Here is a 20,553-nt window from a genome sequence, read left to right on the forward strand (position 1 = left end):
GCACTTATTCAGTGCACATGCAGTCATAGTTGTTTGTTTGTTTGTTTGGACTGTTTTCCGGAACATAGGAGCATGGACGCCAGGCTGGGCGGTGAAAGGGACTCAGTGTACAGGGTCCTCACATGAGGAGGGCCCACAGAGGGTGAGGGCCATGGATTTGTGGAGGGGCCCTTTGAGAATCCACAGGGCCTAAGATCTTGTGTGACACCCCTGCATAGGAGCCAACCGGGTCAAGAGTGGGCCGCAACCAGCGGCCCAGAGCCGTGCAGGACGGCCATCACACCTGAAGCCTCCAAAGCGAGGCGGGCCCTGGTCAGAAAGAGGTGTCCTGCTGTCGGCACATCACTTCACTATCAATCACTCCTATGCCAGCGAGCGACGTGTTCTGTCTGCAGCAGGCAAACAACAAAAAAAAACATTTCTCCACAACTCTGTGACCCGCTGATGTTCCTGCAGGCGCTTCGTGAGCTAAACGAGCTCTGGCTGGTCAGCAACGAGAACCGCTAGCTTAGGATTTTTGATTTTTCAGCAGACTCGCCGCCACATGAGGCGTGCGGCGCACATAAAATGCGAAGTGCCTAGAGCGCATTAGCAACATGCAGAGGACTTCAAGCCCACTGGAATCAATTTGAAAAAGGGCACCAGCACAGCTAAAAAGGTGATCACTGCTCTGAGCTTCACAGTCTAGTGTTGATTGAGTTTAGCGCTTTCATGGTACAGACTCATTTGATTGATTTTATGTTTACATAAGAAATGCATTGCTTATAATCGCTGTTATAATCATACACTAATGCTATGAGTCTCCTGGCTTTTATACAATAACCCATTAGCTGCTTGTCCACAAATACCAAATCCTCTGCAGCCCTGAAAGCATTGTGGAGACTTTCTGCTGCAGCTGTAATATTATATGTCAGTACAAAACACTGACGCCCAGCTGCTTCAGTCCAGAAACACTGAGACTGAACGGTGACTGAGGGAATTCATTGTCTTTTAAAGACCTAATCTACTTCAAACCACGTCAGGCGTCACGCTCTGAAATAGCTGGAACATGTTACCCAATCAGCCAGCCAGGAAACATTAATGGAAGCACATAAACATGCATATTTCCACACAGGCCGGAGCTTTGATCAGTGCACTTCCTTCATCATCCACAGGCTTGCGTGACATCCACTGTGTGATATGTTACTAAGACGCCGATGCCCTGGCTTCATAGGTTCACATGTATATTTAATGTCCTCTCTGGTGCATTAGAGAGCGGTACAGCTGAGCTACCAAGTTCTTGTAGGTTCACGAACGTCCACATGTGTTAGCAAAGATTTCTGTGCATTAGCCTGGGAATAGTTCGATGGTATATTCACGTGGGTGTGTTTTTTCCGCACTTGCTCATCAATATTTAAAGATGTGTAACATATTCCATGAAGCATATTTTTAGGTCAGGCTGCCCCCTCCCCTGCGTGTGTGTTTAGTTGAGTTTAGCTGAATATATGTCTCTTCTTTTTCAGCTTCTGCGTGCTGTATGTGCGCGCCTCGGTGTGCGAGTGGCCCCGGCCCCTGCGATCCATCCTCCTCTGCGCCGGGGTTAAAGCCGCACACTCAGGGCACGGGGGCTGCAGGAGGGAGAGCGCGGGTGGGCGGCTCATTAGACAGCGCTCCCCGCGGAGTGTGAAGGAGAAAAACACCCATTAGCAAAACAAACGATGTGCCCATCGCTCACACAAGCACGCCGATTGTTTACCGAGAGCCGGGCGGCCCAGCCCGTCGGCAGCCTGCGCCTGCTGGGGGCTTCCTGTCAAAGCACTTCCGGGGTCACGCATGAGGCTAAGGGATGGAAAGGGTTATCTGGGATATATACAGTACCTTGTCAGTGCCTGTGGTGTGTTTACTGTACGAGCCGGAGTGAGGAGACAAATTACTCCTGCAGAGGTATGAGTACTAGTGTTGGAGAAAAAGGGGGCCAGTAGTCGATGCGCTTACATCAAATAGTGGATAAAAAATGTAAAGTATTACGCAAAACATCAATTATTCAGTGATGTATTAGCGTACAGCTGTTGAAGCACTTTTTAGCTTACTTAAGCTGCTATCATACACCGACGTGAGAGCTTCATCTGGCTGGTTTTCATGTTGAGACCCCACAAATGAGGCCAGTTCTTCAGTTTTGGGGCCCTCAGTAACATTTAGGCTGTTTCTCCAAACTAAGAGACAAACAGGTCATTTGTCATCGCCTTGAAAACAACACATTTGAGCATTTTCTGATCCAGCGCCCCTATCAGCAGGACAACATCATTTATAAGTGCCATCCAAAACTGTTACAAATGACTATTACAGAGATGATTCATATCACCATTTTCTGCTCTGCCACCTCTGTGGTTTACTTCAGGCGGGGAAGCTCTGCGGCCATGCTTAGAGAAAGCAGCTCTGTCGGTCGGTGCTGGAGTAGGCGAGATCTGGACAGCGGTCACATGCTTGTTACATTAATTCTACATTCTGCCAATGGAGTCGGGCTGAATCAATCAGTGTTGTTGAAAAGCTCCTCAGTCTGTCGTCCTCGCGTTGAGACTCTGCTTGAAAAGGCAGATGAGCTTTTAAAAATCCCCAAACCTCTAGTTCCTCTGTGATTTTGCATCTTGTTGTCTTAATGTCTCAGCCGTGTGAGCGTCCGGGCTCTGATGCACTTCTTATTGAGAGCTTGCACAGTATTGACTCTCTAACAAATGCGATTTAAAGCAGCCATAAAAGATCACTCAAACTTAAATGCTAAAAGAAAGCAGGCTTGCATGATCAAGTCGTTTCTCACATACTTTTTTCCCCATTAACTGATTAATCATTGACTGAAAACATGCCTGGAAGTCGTCCTCAGAGGCCAAGGTGGCGTCTCTAAGCGTCCTCTTTTGCTTGACCAACAGAACACAGAGAACGCCGGATGTTTTGTCCGATAGATGACTTTATTGTGATCAGGAGGAGGCGCTCCACCACGGTGATGTAAAATATGTGGTGTCCTGATGTGTGTCATTTGTGCACTGAAGCTCATCCCTCTGTGCGAGCAGCAGGCTGGGCGTAGCCTCCTGGGTAATTAGCGTATCTGTGGCGGGTTCGTCTCTCTGACCTCTGACCTCAGGAGTCTTCCAACGCGACACCCCCTCCCCTGCTTCTCCTCCCGCCCCGACGTCAGCGCTGTCATCTCCTCATGAATCTCTGCCAAACAAAAAGACCAAACAGCATTTGATCCGCGGGTAGCAGCGCCGGTGCTAATTTGCTATTATGCGTGATCTTCCAGTCATTTGTTTGGCTGGCTGACTACACAGTGTGTGTTACGCTCTGCTGGCTCTGACTGCCGAGTCCTCCCGCCGTCAGGTGAATGATGGAAATAATTTTCATCAGATGAAAATCAGGCCAAGCATCACGCCTCGTGTTTCTCCTCTTTCTTCCTCCTGGCTTATTGTGAGGCCAGCTCTCTGGAGTCTGGCCGGGTTTTATATTCAGCTTCATTTCACTCGGCTTCTCTCGAGGAACCTGCTTCAGGTCTTAAGTGGACTCAGCCGGCCTGATCCCCGCCCTCGCTGTGGTCTCTATCCCAAGTCTTGCAGATGACTAGTTTGCTGGTTTAGGAGGTTTCTCTCTGCCTCTCTTGTCTTTCTGTCTCGCTACAGCCGGATAATTAGCTGCCGACTGTCAGATAATTAGCCAGGCTGCATCTAATTTTGGTCACAACCTCGGACGATAATGGTCAAATGAAATCAATGGCGTACAGAAATGTGTGGGATTAGCTAAGCAGCATGTGCTCAATTAACTCATTCCAAATGGTCTGTCCCGATTAATGAGTTAGTTGCTTTGTGTTAATGGCTGTAGTTCCATCATCAGCGTGGTCACATGTTGATATCTCATATTTATGACTGTCCGAACTATAAATTCAAGGAATGTGAGCCGTATTTCTATATGTTTCCTCCTGTTTCAACAAGGGTTCGGCACAATTTAAAACAGCCTTGTTATTGTTTTATATTTCAAACTGTGTCGCCAGCTGATTCTCGCCGAGGTGTTGAGTGAGACGAAATGGATAATAATGAGCGCCATTGTGTAGATTCCTTTTGCTCGCGCCGCTTTTTCATCCAAACACACTTATGTACAGGTGTTCTGAAAATATTGTAGAATAGCTTCCTGAGTTGAGCATTTTGTCAAGAAAATGATCTTCACCAAGACGTTCGGGGTGCCTGGGAGTGCCATTAAGTTGAGTAGCAAGCGTAATAGGCAGGTGTGACTGAGGAAATACCCCACCTTCAAACTCCCACTGACACCTCCCAGTGCCAGCCGGGGATTTGGGTTAATGCAGAGTTATAAAGACATTCAGTAGAAATGGAGGATGGAAGGCGTACATCATCATGATGCACCTCTGTGTGATGACAGCCGTACTGTATGTGACAGTAAATCCTTGATACTTATGCATCATTTCCTATTTCCTGCTCACTGACGACCGAGGGAAAGTATCAGCAGTCATACAACAATTTCTGCCGGGGCATCAGTCTCTGTGAGAGCTAAAACACTGGCACTCTGGTGTTTATTGGCAGATATGGCTGCCTGCAAAGCTACAAAAAGCCCTCTGCCTGCTTTGTGTTTGGTCACATGAAAGAAAAACAGTTTATCACAATGTGGGGATGATTTTTAAAATACTGTCCAATATCAACACTCTCGTCTGGGAGCACGGATGTGTTGGATTTAATAACGTTTGTCAATTTAGCATTTTACTAACTGAGCTGCTGAAGTTGGAGAAGTTGGTGACACCAGTAAAAATCTGGCTTTTGTCTGAAAGGTACAGTCATTTCCAGGTCAGGTGACTCTGCAGTAGTCACGGGTGGGTACACTAATATTCGGCCTTCTCCGGCATGTTGATGACATGCTTTGGAGCTCTGGACAGTGGCGAGCTCCATGCTGTTTTCTATTGTTCCTTGTTTTCCAGCATGTTGCAGGAAGGCAAAGTCGTCTGCTGGCGGTGGGAAAGCAGTCAATCATCAATTATTAGTGGGTTTACTCAGAAAACCTGAATATAGGCGCTAATTTTGGTGCAAAGATGGCAGCAGAGATGTTGTAAACCAGGACAGAGCTGCTGCTTGAAAGAGGAAACGAGGGTGAAATGTGAAATTATCAGCAGAACTCTTCACTGAAACATCTCTCACAGGTTGAAGATCGACTTCCTGCTTTAACGTTGACCTGTCACAGCTGGTTTTACCCCCACATGAAGCGGTCCAGATGATTCGCCTCACCTCTCTGTGACTGTTAAAGCTTCTGCTCACGTATGACTTTGCTATAGCGAGCACTTTTTGGTGATGACAGCGTTATCACTGCCGACACAAATGATGCCAAAACTACAAAAATAAGAGCCGAGTTCCCAGGAGGGAGTGAAGTTTGCCTCGTGTCGTGTCATTTTTAAAGAGTGATTAGACGAATGTGTTTGGCTTAACTGGATGGAACCGGACCAGGCGTCTCTTCCAAAGTCCTGTCATCTTGACGGCGGCCCCAAAGGTCTCGTTTGGCGGACATTTTTCCCTTCAGGCATCCCGATATTTCACTATTTCCTCCAGCCCGTGAGTCTGGGGAAGGGGTGGATGTCCTACACATGTGCGTTTGTGCACATGCACCTGAGTGTGTTGTGCATGTGCCTGCTTCTCCCCCATGCACTTTGTTGCTCCGTATCTTTTGCAGGGGAACTTTGTGTGACATTAGTATTCCAACAACATCGCAGGGGTCACGCGATCTACGCCCCGCTCCCTCCCAGCAGTGCATCTCGTTGCACCCTCCTCCTCCTCCCCCTTTCTTCCTCTCCCCTTCCCTCCTCTTTCTCCATTTTGTGGGCTGCAGCACTGCATTAACTAGAAGCACGGGGAACAAATAAAAATAGATGGGCAAAGTTGTGAGATGTGAGCCCTGAGGGACGCACTGTACGGATATACATTTTCTGTGCGCATTTGGAGCGGCCCTTCTCGTCAAAGAATATTATCCCACCCCCCTCCTCACCCCACCTCGCCCCTCCCATCGTTGGATCAAGGCGGTAATTCAATTGGGGATAGACAAGAGCAGGATTTCCTTGATGCTTTTTTTCCTTTCCCTATAAACGGGTTGTCTGCCTGTCAGCATTGATAATGCTAGCTGGTGCACACTGCGGCTAACTCTTCCCAACCCGCGCTGCCATCCTCCATACTGCTCTGGCATTGAGGAGCTTCTCCATGATTTACTCTATGCTTGTCTGCCCATCTGGCTTTTTTCTCATTGGCTCTCCCTCCAGAGGACTCGGCTACCCGTCTCTCATTCTCTCCCGCTGATCTGTTTTTCTGTTTGACAATCTAAGCATTGTCCATCTGATACGTCTGTGTGTCTACGGCTATCTTTCCATCTGCAGAGATGGGAATGAAATGCGATCTGACAGGAGGTTGGATTTACTGTATGCTACCTTACATTCACTCAGTCACCCCTGATCTCAGCTGTTTGATCTGATCCGTTCTCCGGCATATCTGATCAGCAGGCCGGGTTAAGTTATGGTCAGAAATGAGCTGATACACAGCAGCAGGTAGTCCGAAGCTTTTCACATCAGTCGGCTAACAAGGACCCACATAAGTAACTGATGTACAGGCTGACAGGTGTGATCGACCAAAACCCTCAACGCCCGGTGTGGTCGGTTTCCTTTGAGAGCCTCTTCTTTGAGATTTTATTCTGACAGTTTCTTGACAGTGTTGACTTCAGAACTGGATCTACCACTCAAACATGCTGTTACCTTTCTCTGAAATGTTCAACATCATGTTAATGGGTGTCAGGACAAGGTGAATGTGCTTGTTTTTTGTCACGATAAGACCCCATTTACACCTGGTATTGAAATGCTGTCTGTACCCAGAGACGCTATGCAGATGTCCCTGTGAATGCAAGGTGTGATCTCAATGTGATCAGATCTACCTGGAGGTAGTCCGGCTCACACTGTGTGCAGATCTTTGGTGTAAAACATGCTGCCCTCCACACACGGCATAGCACTGATACAGGTATTTGTTTTTAGCTAACATGAAATTGAGGTTATTTGTCCGAATTCAGAGGGCGAGTGAGCGAAAAGACTGAAAGAGACAGGCCTCTATTTACTGATTATTCATCTGCTCTGTGGCATGAAAGTGCCAAAAGATGCGTTATTTAACAGAACTACAAGAAAAATGAAAGCACTACAGGTGAGAAATGAAAGATATACAGTAAGAAATAGCTGTGTGTGACACTCACTGACCTGCTGTCAACAGGGCAGATAATTTATCAAGTCAGAGCTGTACACCGATACTGCAACACACTGAGAAAACACAATATTTTTCATACAAAGAAAGACGTAACTGAATGTTTCACCTTTGCCGAATTTACATGAGGGGACGTATGATTATGAATTTTTCAGAGAAATGTTTCATAGAGTTTACAAAATTCTCCAAAACTCAACAACTCACAAAATTCTGTGATTTTTTAAGGGAGTCTGGTGCTGATGTGCCACCACCTGAAATTACTCATGCACAGGTTTTGGTGTGGAGGACAGAGGTGTAAACGCAAAGGCAAGATCGGATCGTTTATCCAGAAAACGTACCTGCATACGGATCCCATTTCAGTAGCAGGTGTAATTCAGAGCAGTGATGAAGCAGAATGAGAGTTAAATGACCACCAGTGTGTTTGTTATATTTTCAGCCATTCTGGAGAAATTTTGTGAATGTTTGAAACCAGAAAGGACATTGGGAGGTTGATTATTGTGTCCTGGTTGGAAGAATCAGTGGATGTTAGCGATGTTGAAGAATCAGTTTGAATCAGATTTTTCATGAATTTACATCTGTCGTCCATATTCAGACAATTAGTGACCATCGACTCTTGTTCTCTGCCCCCACGATGACAAACATGTTGTGTCTGCTCAGGTAAATTACCCTCATTATTATTATATTTAAGGATGTCTTTTGAAACCGAAGGGAACGCTGAAGCCCCATAAATCACATTTTTTCTTCATTTATATTCTGCGATGCTCATTTCCTGAAATTAAACTAGCTAACTCACATTGTCTTGGATTACAAATTCCCAATGCTTAAGGGTAGTCTGCTGCTCTGAATTTTAGGTTTCACTGTATCACCAATAATGCATAATTCTGTGGATATGATCATAAGTTCTTCCATAATTACAAAGAAAAGGCATTTTGTAAGCGTTCGCCAGTCCACAAGAACAATGTAGTAGTGATTGTGGTCAATGTATAAATACTCCCTTATACTCAAATCCATGCGTGCCAATCAGAGGATAGTTTTTCATCAGAATGCGGCGGCTTGATAACATCAGAAGACGGAGAAAATCTAAATCTAGTCTTAATCGTCAAAGATCTGGATGCTGCGTCTGATGGAGTCACACAGTGGAGCAGGAATCCAAAACAAAACCATTAAACGAAGAACAAGATGGAGAGAGCGAGAGTAATAGGCTGCATCAGAGTGGTGAGGAAGCTAATGCCTCTTGAGACTGTTTGTAAGTGAGGGAGGCCGTTGGATGGCGAGCTGACTTCAGTATGTGCATTACTCAGCCACATAAATCTGGGAGCCCCCGCCTCGCCTGCCTGCTTTGCTTTGGCTTTAATTACCTGAGCTATCCTGCACTCACCACCAGCACTTCCCTAATGGGGCTGCCTCGCTCGGGCATCACTCACACTCAGTCCGGCCAGCTGGCAGGATGGCCTGGGGGGGGGAGCCTGGCCCTCCTATTATAACTCCAAGTCTGTGCCCTAACACACCTGTAGTCTGAGTGTGTGTGTGCGCTTGTCCGTTTTCTCAGCTGTCACACAGACTAACTTTTGCAAGAAGGAAACAGAAGGTTAATATTCAGTCCTAAAATATTAACTGCTGTTTTCATCTGAGCGCGTGCTGACCAAGACTCGCCGCTCATTTGGCCTTCCATTACACCATTAAGCGCTGGGTTAGTTATGTGTCCTTGGGGGTTGTGCTGTCAGTCAGTGACATGTCACGTCAGCTTCACCGCTTGTCAGCTATGTGTGCTTTCATTCTCCTTGTGTGCAGCTGCCTAACAATGTGCCAAGAGCTTTCAGTGCCGACTTAAAATGCGTCGGACCTTTTTGTTCCCCCGCGTGAAGAGACACAGAGACGACTTGGTATGAGCTCCTCGCGCCCCGGCCGCCGTCGAACGACTCGCAGTGACCTTGGAGATTATTGCTATACTAGACAGAAAAAATGCTATATGTTTGTCAAGAGCTGTCTGTCATCAATGAGCTTTTGTGTTGGCTATCGATCGGCTCCTGGGCAGGACACCGGGGTTGATGGATGCACAACAAACAGACTCTGCATCGCCAGCAAGCCGCCCAGCCAGCGGCCCCCCTCGCGATGGGATGTCAAGTCCGGGAGGCTGCCGCTCGCCCCTCACGCTTCCTTCCTTCCCCGGATGCGAATTCACCCAAGTGTCGGTCCCGCCTTCAGCCTGATGCAGAATCGAGCTGCGTCCCTAAATGGCGATTCATTAGTAAACATGAAGCGGATTACTGTAGTTTAGCCCTGCTACCCATGCGTCGATAACAGGCCCTGATTGCTTTGTAAAATGTTGCGAGCTGTGCCACTGTATCTGCAGCGTGCACATATAAAGATAACAACACAATTCCCCTATCAGTTGACCTGGTTTCTCTTCAGTTAGCAAGCTCCAGCCCCCAGGGTGCAATTGAGAGCGGCTTGGTCCGATACTGGATACAACAGAAATGCCGGGCGCGATGCAACAATCATCATCCCCTGTGATTTTGGCGATTTTTCAGGAAGTGAGCTACCACTGCTACATTATTCAGCCTCCGTCTCTCAACAAGAGAGAATGGCATTAAAGTTAATTTCGGCGCGGCTCCAGCTGCTGTTGCATGCAGAAAGACGCCGCATTGTTGTGTGTTTTTATAGCACGAGGAGAAGCGGCAAAACGCTGTTGTGAAGTGTTTGTTTCCCTCTCTTGACTGGGTTTAACCCGGCCGGCTGCAGAGCGTGGATATGCTATGAGGTCAGACTGATCGATCTGCTTTGATATTTTATAGACCCCACTCAGACTCTACCAGGACCAGCTCCTGCTGCAGCTGCCCACTACTTTCCCAGCGCGGGATTACTAATGTGATCCACCTGTGGCCACCAGAGATCTTAAGCAGACATCATGAACCGCTAGCCAAGGACACCGAACACACACACGCGGCCACACACACACACCTCCACCCAAACAAATCAGGGAGCAGCAATTGACCTCCACAGTTAAACACCTTACAAAACAGAAAACATGGCAAAATATAAACTGTGAAATTTTTACCGCCTGTAACCATCTTTCTTTGTACTTTTACTGTCGCATTATCCCGAACATCTGGGCCAGGAGTGCGTGGCACTAAAGTGTGTAATTCAACAGCAGCGGCGGAAAAGCTCAGCCATGCTGTGTGTTTCACAGGTGCTGGACTGGATCCAAATTGATAACAATTTTTCAGAGTTTGCAGACTCAATAACACTTAGAAGGATACAGGAAAACAACAGCAGCGGACATGGAGGGGAGGTCTGGCAGATTACGGGAGATTTGTCGGCCCCTGGGACCGCTCGCTCAGCTGATGTTGACAAAGCAGGCTGATGCGGGTTAGCAGGAAGAGCGAAACATTTTCACGCTTACAGGCTCCTGTACGACACATCTGAAACTTTTCTTTGTCTTTTCCCCTTCTCTCGCGCCAAGGGTAGAACATCAATGAATAATTCATCAGTCAAATCCAAAAATCTATGAAATAAAATCATTTGCTACCCTATGGTGTGCTTGACAGAGAACTTGTTTATAAGAGTGGTAAAGCAGGACTCGAGCGTTGCTAACAATCAATTGTGTGATAGGATCCCGAGGCCCTCGCTCGTTGCCAACGCTCAGACTGAGACATCAAAACAGCTTCTGGTTTCCGTCCTCTCGTTTGTTTCTGCAGAACATTTCGAGCCAGATGGGCAGTTCAGACGCTTTTCATTGGTCGTTTGGTATTTGCATTATTTATTTCTGCATTAAAAAACCCCTCTCTCCACATCTTGAGGTTGTCATTAGCTGCAGTATGTTGCGATGATGCTGAGAACAATTAGGATAATAATGCCGTGACCGATCGTAATGGCGATAATGATAATGAAGAGATAATGATAAGAAGAAATGGAAATGACTGTCGCAAATAGGGTTGCTGTTTTTAGTATGATTCCACAACAGCAACAACACACTTTTCTTACTCCAATAATAATAATTATAGCGATGATGATGACTCAGCCCTGCCCCCGTCATCCTCCTTCATCTTCATCCCATGCTTCTCATTAAAAATGTGAGAGGTCGACAGAGTGTCAAATTTATTTCTGCAGCACATTTAAAACAAGCTAGAGGCAGACGTAGAGCTGGGAACGCCACGTCTGTGTGTTCAGACATGACAGCGTTGCGTGCACGAAGCTGCACGTCTGACGCCATCCTTTCCAGCCTGTTGAGCCCTTAAACCAACGAACATGCTCTTGTGAACCTGCACCAGTTGCCTGCGGCTGCCATTTGTGACCAGTTCAACCAACTTGTTTTTCCTTGGCCATGTATATATTTGTCTGATATTGGCTTGAAAGATGCAGCACCAGTCTGAAAGAGACTTTGTGGACGTCCACACCCCGAGGCTGCAGAACACTGGTATGAGATAATGTAGCATTAAAAAGCGAAAAACATCCTGTCCACATACTTTTGGCCACATAGTGTACGTAATACAATCGATGGTCGGCCGCGGTGAGGTCAAAGATCACAGCCGCTGTGCGTCTGTGCTGTGTTTTGTTCTTTATAAGCTGCCTCCTGCCTCCGTTTTCAGCCCTTACAGCAGAGGAATGTCCATTACTTTCACTTTGCATTCAACAATTAAAGCAGGGGGGTGTTATAAGGAAGGGAAGACCCCTGAGAGTCCCCCACGGGGGGGTGATACTCTCCACTGTATGTAGGTGTGTATACATTCTGCAGATAGAAATTGTCCCTAATCGGCCCTGCGGCTCTGCCACAAAAAAGAGGAATCCACTTAGCAACGTGGCTAATTTGCATAACTTTGAAGAAAACAGGCTCTGTGTTTAGTCAGCTTCGATGGCAGAAGCAGGAAGAACGTCAGAGTCTGACACTCAGCGGGAGACGAAGCAGCTGGCTGACTGGTTTGTTTGACGTTCAGGCGGGATGGATGACTGGCTGGTAGCGCTTTGATGTGCGAGGCCTCCCATCAAACTGTGTTTATGAAGGTGCGTGCAGATACTTTCGTGGTTGAACCTGCAGAAACAGGAGCTGCTTGGTGAGTTAAAGAAAAATATGTTTAATATGTTGGCTGCTGACTGTGCCGCTGTCAGGATGGAGGAAACAGCTTTCAGACCAGTAACGAATAAACATAAAGGAGTAAAAACATGACAAAGAGTGCACATTAATTCTGTTTTCTCATCTTTTAACTGTTGGCGGACTCACATCATGGTACTGTTTCACAAAACGGTTGTAAAAATTAATATTTTAACCATAATTTTACCTTTTAAAATGCACCAGAATGATCCCAGTTCAGCCTCAGCTTTACATCTTCAGAAGTCATTTTCTTGTTTTGGATTCTTCAACAGAAATTAGCAAGCTAAGCTAGCACGAGTCGACCTGATCCACGTCCACAAAGTCAGCTGATGTCATGATTTTAATGGCAAGTTTCTGACTTGTAAACAGAGACGATGTCAACATCCAAGTCATAATTACGACTGCGAAACTCATGAGACTAAAAACCAGGACGCTTCACTTCAGCCAATGTAATTAAACTCAAACGTGACGTGAACGCTCGCAAAGTGGCTAACATGGACTCTTTCCCTCTTTCCTACTGGCAGCAGCTGGTTAGCTTAGCTTAGCACAAAGACTGAAAACAAGGGGAAACTGCTAGCATGTTTTTGGCTTAAACAAAGAAGCTGTAATCTTCAGAGGTGTTATTTCCTTTAGAGCTCTGTCCAGTCAAAATGCTAAGCTAATCGTCTTTAGCTTCACGGTTATTGCACGTTTCCCAGGATGTTGAATTTTTCCTTTAACTACCACTTGCAGTAATTAATGTCATTAATCTGATTAATCTGATCAATATGTTGCATCAGAATCAATCCAAGTTCAAGGCTTCCTGCAGACAGCTGGTGTCAGATACTGAAGTTAATGCGTAATCAGACTGTTGCATCACTTCAGAGGTGAACAACACCGACTCGAGCGCGCTGATTTCTCATAAAAGGCCGATATATCAGCCAATCATGACACATCTGACATCCTCTGTCTTCCTCTGTCCTGACCTCCTGTCTTCTGTCTCGGCGTCTCTCACGGCACAGCGGGCTTTGATTTAAGGTCTCTGCAGCAGTTTATGGTGTATACAGTATATCCTAAATGGACATTTTAATAGGCTTTTACTTTTTTTCATTGTATTGTGCAACGTAAGCACTAATCATAAATTAGAATGATGATAATTTGTTGCTGCCGGCTGAAAACCTCGCACAGTATCTCTGAAATGTCGCGTTTGGAGGCTGACCACCTCTGCATGTGTGAGGGTTTGAAGGGAGTTCATCAGTGTTTTGTTTCTTCATTCAGACGAATGCATAGCTTAAAGTGCAAACACCAAGTTTGGAAAACAGCTTCTTATTAACTTCACATCCTCTGCTTATGATGAACTATGATGCAGCGCAGGCGAAACCTTAGAACTTTATATCAGATTTAACTGTAAAATCTGTCAGATGTTTTTAAGAAATGCGTCTAAAATGATGCACAAGACACGCAGAATATTTCTACTTGATGAAGTGATGCAGCCGTGGAAAACACGGCGCGCTGAGCTTGAATATTTCCCTCAGTGTAAACAGCATAAAGCTTGAATTAGGTGCTGAAACGAGATGATACTGCAGCGCGTATACGACGCCGCCAAAGCCACACTGCAGATTAAAGTGAGTCTTTTTTCAAGCTTAAAGCTCCTTAAACAAAGGAAGGAAAGTGCATGTTAAGGAGTTAATAATCATCTGTTGTTTTTTTAATGGTAAGAGAACAACACGGGCCAGATCGACCTCTTGTGTGCTTTATTATTTACATTAATTATTCCATACGTTCCCAGGATAGCAGAAAATAAGCACATCTGCAGCGGCGCTCGCTCCCGTCGTTCTGCTGCCTCTGTTTTCATTCACATTCTCTCTCTTTGCTCTGGAAAGTGCCATCAGGCGCAGAGGCAATTTACAGTACCTTTGAACACGTCCTTAACGGTACCATCACGCGTCCATCAGTGCCACAGCGAACACGATTTTATTACTCAATTTGATTCCATACAAGGTTCATTCCCCACATTTTTTATGCATCGTGGGCTTAGCTCAGGCAGAAAATAATCTGGACAGCGAGGGCTCTGTATTACGGTTCAAACAGGATAAAGCACTGACAAATTTCGGACCGGAGGACTAGTGAGCGGGGAGGACAGGGAGAAAGAGAGATTAAGAGCTACACCATTATTTACCTCCTCCTCTAAGGTGCAGGATACTCTGTCGTTTATAAATGTTGCTAGCTGTTATTGGTTACCTCGCAGGCTTTTGGGGAAAGAGGAAAGGAAAATGAAAAAAAAAAAACTTTGGGAAAGACCCAGGAGGGGGTTCGATACAACTTTAATAATGCGTAGCAGGAGCTAAATGAGCCATTCTGCGGTACTTTAAGACGTCTTCCCTCCACCCATCCCCCCACCCTCCGCCTCGCCCCCCTCACGGTCTCAGGGCCTGAATTATTAAAAGTGTTGTTTTCCCTTATTGCATTGCAGCAATGTGCCTCGTTGCTAGAAGTGAGCTGCTGCACATTCTGGAGTTTGAATGCTTAAAGCAACCCACCCGACAGCAGAGCCAGGGGAGGGGGCCGGAGAGCAGGAGGCCGGGGGCGCGCGCACACATACACACACACACACACACACACACGAGCACACACACGAGCACACACGCAGTCACCTATAATGTTGACACCACGCTCAGATGGTTTCCTTCTCTTCTCGGATATTAAACAGCTCGTGAGCAGAGAGCTTTGTGAAAAGGATGTAACTCTGCTGCACTGTGTTTCATTACAGCGTGTGGGGCTGCAGCTAACCAATAATTCCATTATTGATTAATCGTTAAGGCTGTAAGACACCACAACATAGTAAAAAGTGCCCAAGGTGATGTCATTAAATCGCATTTTGCCTGATCAACAGTCCAAAAGCAGAACGTTTTCCCAGACATGCAGCAGATCCTCACAGCTGAGCGTCTGCAGCTGCTCAGAAACATTCATATTCTGCATTTTTGCATGAAAAATGATGTAGATTGAATGAGCTTTAATACTGAGTACAGATCAGTCATTCAAGGCTGCATGTTTTGATTATTACAGCTGCCATCTTGTTGCACTATTTTCTTTTTTATATCTACGCCTTTTTTTTTCATGTCCTCGTGTGTGTGTGCGGCTTTATTTGTTCAGTATTTGTTCGTGTGCATTAACATGTCTGTGGTGCATTAAGAGCAATGAGAAACCGGAGTCACACTTCTTGTATTCACACTCAAACTGGGCCAATGAAACTGATTCTGATCCTCCTTCAGCGGCTTTCTTCTTTTTTGCTTTAAAATGCAGAATCTCATCTACAGAAACTCTTGATTTCAGTTGTAAACAGGTGAATGTGCCTTACTTTTTTACACTTATGTTAAGAGAATTAGGTTTTTGGGACTCAAATATAGACAGAAATGACTTCAGAAGATGAAGAGTTTCCTCTATAATTGATATGCAGAGTGATAAATAGTCCACTGTCTGCGTGGAGCTTGAACTGATTCCAGCTTCACGAGTTGATCCCGTTTCATCCAAGTACACGTTCATGTTTTCTTCTTCTTTGGAAAAGTTTGAAAAATGTTGAAGTTTCAGGTTGAAAATTGGCATTTAGAATAATTTATAAGCAGATTCAATCCTGAAATATTGGTAGCAGCGTCGGCCTTGAAATCTACGTCAGCCAAACCCTCCATGTACGTCTGCACTCAGACACAAACAGACACTCTGACTTGCAGCCAAAAGAACATTGAGCCAGACTCAAGCAGGCATCACTCACTTAATAAAACAATAGCCTCTCCCTCCCTTCCTCCGCTCTTGCAGGTATTGTACATGCGCAGTGATCTGGCTCGTAAATAATCTGATGCCTGTAGTTAAACAGCTTGTTCTGAAACGGAGTTAAAACAAAAAGCAGACTGAATCAGTGAAGAATAAAAAGTTGTAGGTAATGCAAAGCAGGCTGCAGGTTGCATTCCTCCACCGCTCGCTGAGCCACACACAGACGTGCGTACACTCACACCGATGCACACTTTAATCACACGATTAATAATTAATCGGTGGTTGGGCTCAATGCTGTCGAGTCTGCAGATGAGAGAACAGCCGACTGCTGAGAGGGGCCCTAAAAACGCAGGGTTAACAACCAAAAAACTGATTACTAACAGTTCATCCTGAACCAATAAGCAACCTGTCATCAGTTTAGGTCGGTTTTATGAAAACTACAGATGCTCCAGTGGTGCAAACGTCAATTTTTTATAAAGAAAAATAAAAAAATAAGAAGCTGCCGGCTGTACAGTGATGCAGAGTTTGTGAGGGGGAAAATTAACTTGTCTCTCCTATGTGACATTTTCTACATGCAAATATGGGAAATTTGATTATGTGCTCTGTTCGCTGCATGTAAACACCATTAATAATACCATAACAAAGTGGCGATAGCAGAGCAGGTCAGGGATGCGCCGCTGCCTCGGTGTTATCTAACAAGAAAAGCACCCACATTGATTTCAGTGTACTCGCTGCTCCGGACTTGACCAGAACAAACACCAGTGATCATTTTGTTCAATTTATTTATTCCCACTGATGTATTAAATATTTTCCGATGCTGTTAGCAGAGAGATCAAACGTCACTGGTCTGCGTGCTGCTTTCTCTTCATTAGTCCTGCATGCTGTCTGCGTTTGCAGGGTTGCAGCAGAGTGTTTACCCAGCTGTAATTACAACATGCACGATGACCTCATTCTGCTGTGTCAGTCGCCGTAATGTATAGCCCTTGATCTTAAACTGCAAAGAAAAATGGTATGCACTTATTTTCAATTTGCTGACTACATTCCCGGCATTTTTTAGACATGTCCGTGACGGCGGATCAGAATTTGATATAAGCACCGCTGCTCCTGTTCGCCTGACAAGGTCTCTGCGCCTTAATATGCATTCAATAATGTGAAATGATATTAGCTGTAGGAGCTCATTGACTGTGCACTCGGGGTCTCGCGGTGTCTCTCCGTCTCTGTCTGTATCATGTTCTTTATCTGTTCCTCTTCCACACACACACACACACACACACACACACACACACACACACACACACACACACACACACAGAGCAGAAATGGGAAAAAAGGCGGAGGCTTGAACCGTGGATAGCAACAGCAGCAGAGCAATCACACTGAAGGAATGCCCCCCACGCCTGGCCCATTAATAACAGTAATACGCACACCGCGCCCAAGCCAGCACTGCCGAAAGCACCACTGACACTTTAATGGGCATTTTTTACTTTTGTTTTTAAATAATGCATGTGTTGCTTGTCAGCACTGCTTCCCTCCACCCCTGGTGTGCCTTTGCAGCATTCCTTTGTGCAGAAATTACAATGGGGACCTGTGTTTGCTGTGCTGCTGCTCCATAAGCTGCATTCATCACATACATGGGGACGTCAGTGTGCACTTCATCACACTCTTGGGGACACGTGCGTGTGTGTGTGTGTGTTGGCGCACGTGCACGTGTGTTTGTGCTTGTGAAGGCCCCTCATTGGCACCGAGCTAATTAAGTGTCTTTGAGAGGGTGAACCGTGCGGCGGCGGACGCCACTTTCAGTGCGTGCAGAGGTCGGTGATGTGCGTTCTCCAGCGGCGTTGTTGTGGGTCTGTGAAGCGATGCTGTTTAAGGAGGAAAAGCCTCCAACAGAAGAAAAGCTAACCTGGATTTACTTCTTCTTCTTCTTCTTCTTCTTCTTCTTCTTCTTCTTCTTCTTCTCCATCTGAAATCAGAGGCGGACTCATTTCCTTCGTGAAGTTTTTCCTTTATGTGTATTTAATATCATTTCGTTCATATTCATTGTGCGTGAAGCACATCCAGCCTACTTTCTGTCAAATCCTCTATATAAATAGATTTGATTTCTCTCCCTGTAATAATGAAAATTATGAAAAGTCCAATAACATACATATATATTGCTGATTATTTAACACCAGACCTCTGCAGGTTAAACGTCGGCGGCTTGACACACTGAGACCCGTCGAGTGCGGAGCGACGAGGAAGGACAGGAAGGCAGATTTTATTTAGATTACAGATGAAATGCAGAGACGACATGAGAGGAGAGCATTGATGGATATCATTGATAATGACATACTCTGTTGGCGCCACAGGGGGCCCCGGAAGGCTGGATAGACGGGGGCTTCCCTCTCTGATGGGCTCTAAAAAATGTTTTCACATATGCAGATTTTAATAAACAGGAAACACAGAGTTCAGATTGCAGCATCACGTTTTGCTGTCGATGCTTTTTGGCTGCCGACAGAAACCTTTAATGCATCCAGTGACAGAAGCTACTGGAACAGCTGTTTGCCCTGAAATGAGCAGCATGAGCGTCAGACTCCACATCAAACTGATTACAAAAAATAAATGTTCCTAATTCAGTTTTAAAGAGTATAAAACCTGAACCTGGTCTGGTTTGTCGCCTTGTTTGAAAAGACATCACGTTGAATCGTAACTCGGCCTCGGGAAGCGCTCATCATCTAAAAGTCAAAGCCCCAAGGTTCAGACTTTGTGAAGCATTTGAAGATTCGGGTCTCGCTGCAGCAACAGCTGCTCGTTTTGTACCAGAAGAATCAACTGACGTGGGAACATTTTTACCGCGTTTGTGCCTCTTTAAAGTTGGTTTATTACCTCTGATTCTAACTGTGACTTTTAAGCCTCTTTGGCACGTTCAGGCTGAAATGTGCAGGAACATTTCAGCACGGGGTCGTGTGTGAACAGGAGCAGGATGGAGAATCAGGGAAATCTGAAGTTTCCAACACGCTAACAGTTCCTGGAAAATGCCGGAACGCTGTGGTGTGAATGAAAGCAGTGACACTGCGGGGACGAGAGCGTAAAGGATGACGTCCGTCTGACGAAAGACGCTCTGACGTGGAGCGAATGAACCAATCACAAGTCACGAACTCTTTGAATAATAAAAACTTAAGATTGCCGGACAGAAGCCGCTCAGAGCCGCCATGTTCCTGGAAAGACGTACATGTGCATCCGGGCCCATCTTCTTCTTCTTCTGTTGAATTTATGGCGGCTGGCATCCGTAAGTGTTGCATTAATGCCCCCCCCCATCTGCCCGTGGAGATGTTGGTTAATGTAGCTGCATGTGTGAACGCTGGCAGTCCCCAGCAGCGTCTGAGAGGTCGCTCCAGTAGTTTAGCGGGAACGATGTGTGAAAGAGCAGACTGTTCACTTCATTTCTGGTGTGTGATTTTTGGGCTTGTTGTCAGGTTTTCCTGTACGATGCTTTTAGGTGATGATTGAGGCTTTTCTCACCGTTGGCCTCCTCATTTTGCACCTCCTTCATTCAGACTGTGCTGTTAGTCCAGCCCAGCTCAACTCTATTGATCGCACACAAGCTAGCTATCTGTATCTGTCATTACGAATAAGGTCAATAAACCTCTGGAATCAATATTTATGACAATCACTGATGCATTCTCTGTTATTTCTCTGCTGGTGTTTCCTGTGATTGAGTTTGCCTTTCTTCTCGGCGTCTCGCTGCCGGAGTCGCGGCCTCTGGCTGCTTCCCGTCCGGTGAAATGACGCCTGCCTGTTTCTCTGTGTCCCGCAGGAAACACACTGTGTAAGTCAGGAAGCATTGCTGTCTTCGGGAACGTGGTGTACAGCGGACTGCTGAACGATCACCTCTGGCATTTGGGAGTGCCCCTCTTTACAAGACTGGTAAGAGCAGCAGACCCCTTTGTGCACACTTACCTCCATTTCGTCACTTCCATCCGGTTCTGTTGAACCCAAACAGGCTTCAGGTGCAACTCCCCAGCGTCTCTAATGGGCTGCTTTTGATGCCTGCTCTGTTGACACGTGTTAGCTGAAGCTGGAGTCGGCGCACAGGATGTGACAGTCCTGTGCTGTGGATGAAAGACACTCCAGCTCATCTCAGTATTTTATCTGACGCTTCAGCCTCAGGTGGGAAAGTCCAGATGTCTTCTCTGGCCCTGAAAACCCTCGTGAACCAGCTCTGGATTCACTTCTTCCCAGCTGAAGCTGTTTAGTTTGCAGTGAAAAAAGGCCGACTGAATCATTTATGGAATTCACTTTTATGGCAACAACTTAAAAAAATGATAAGGCTTTAATTAAGAGCCGGAGCAGCTGAAGCCTGTGTTAAGAATTAATGATAAATGTCTATCTGTAATTGTCAAAGGGAAATTGAATGTTTGTTTTACACTTACTCTCACTGGTGCTGCAACGCGAGCTGTGAGATTCTGGTGAACCGAATAAGCCACG

General features: G+C 45.9%; 1 protein-coding gene across 8 annotated transcripts in view; it reads left to right on the plus strand.

The window, feature by feature from the left end:
- LOC139344008 (RNA binding protein fox-1 homolog 3-like) overlaps nt 1–20,553 on the plus strand; it is a 349,683-nt gene that overhangs the window by 210,051 nt on the left and 119,079 nt on the right. For all 8 annotated transcript variants that reach the window (XM_070981885.1, XM_070981888.1, XM_070981891.1 and 5 more), the window contains one exon: nt 19,883–19,992. In XM_070981885.1, coding sequence (XP_070837986.1) covers nt 19,883–19,992 — 110 coding nt within the window. The remainder of the gene's footprint in view (nt 1–19,882; nt 19,993–20,553) is intronic.

This window comes from Chaetodon trifascialis, chromosome 15 (genome assembly GCF_039877785.1).
Source record: "Chaetodon trifascialis isolate fChaTrf1 chromosome 15, fChaTrf1.hap1, whole genome shotgun sequence".
Classification (NCBI taxonomy): Eukaryota; Metazoa; Chordata; class Actinopteri; order Chaetodontiformes; family Chaetodontidae; genus Chaetodon; species Chaetodon trifascialis.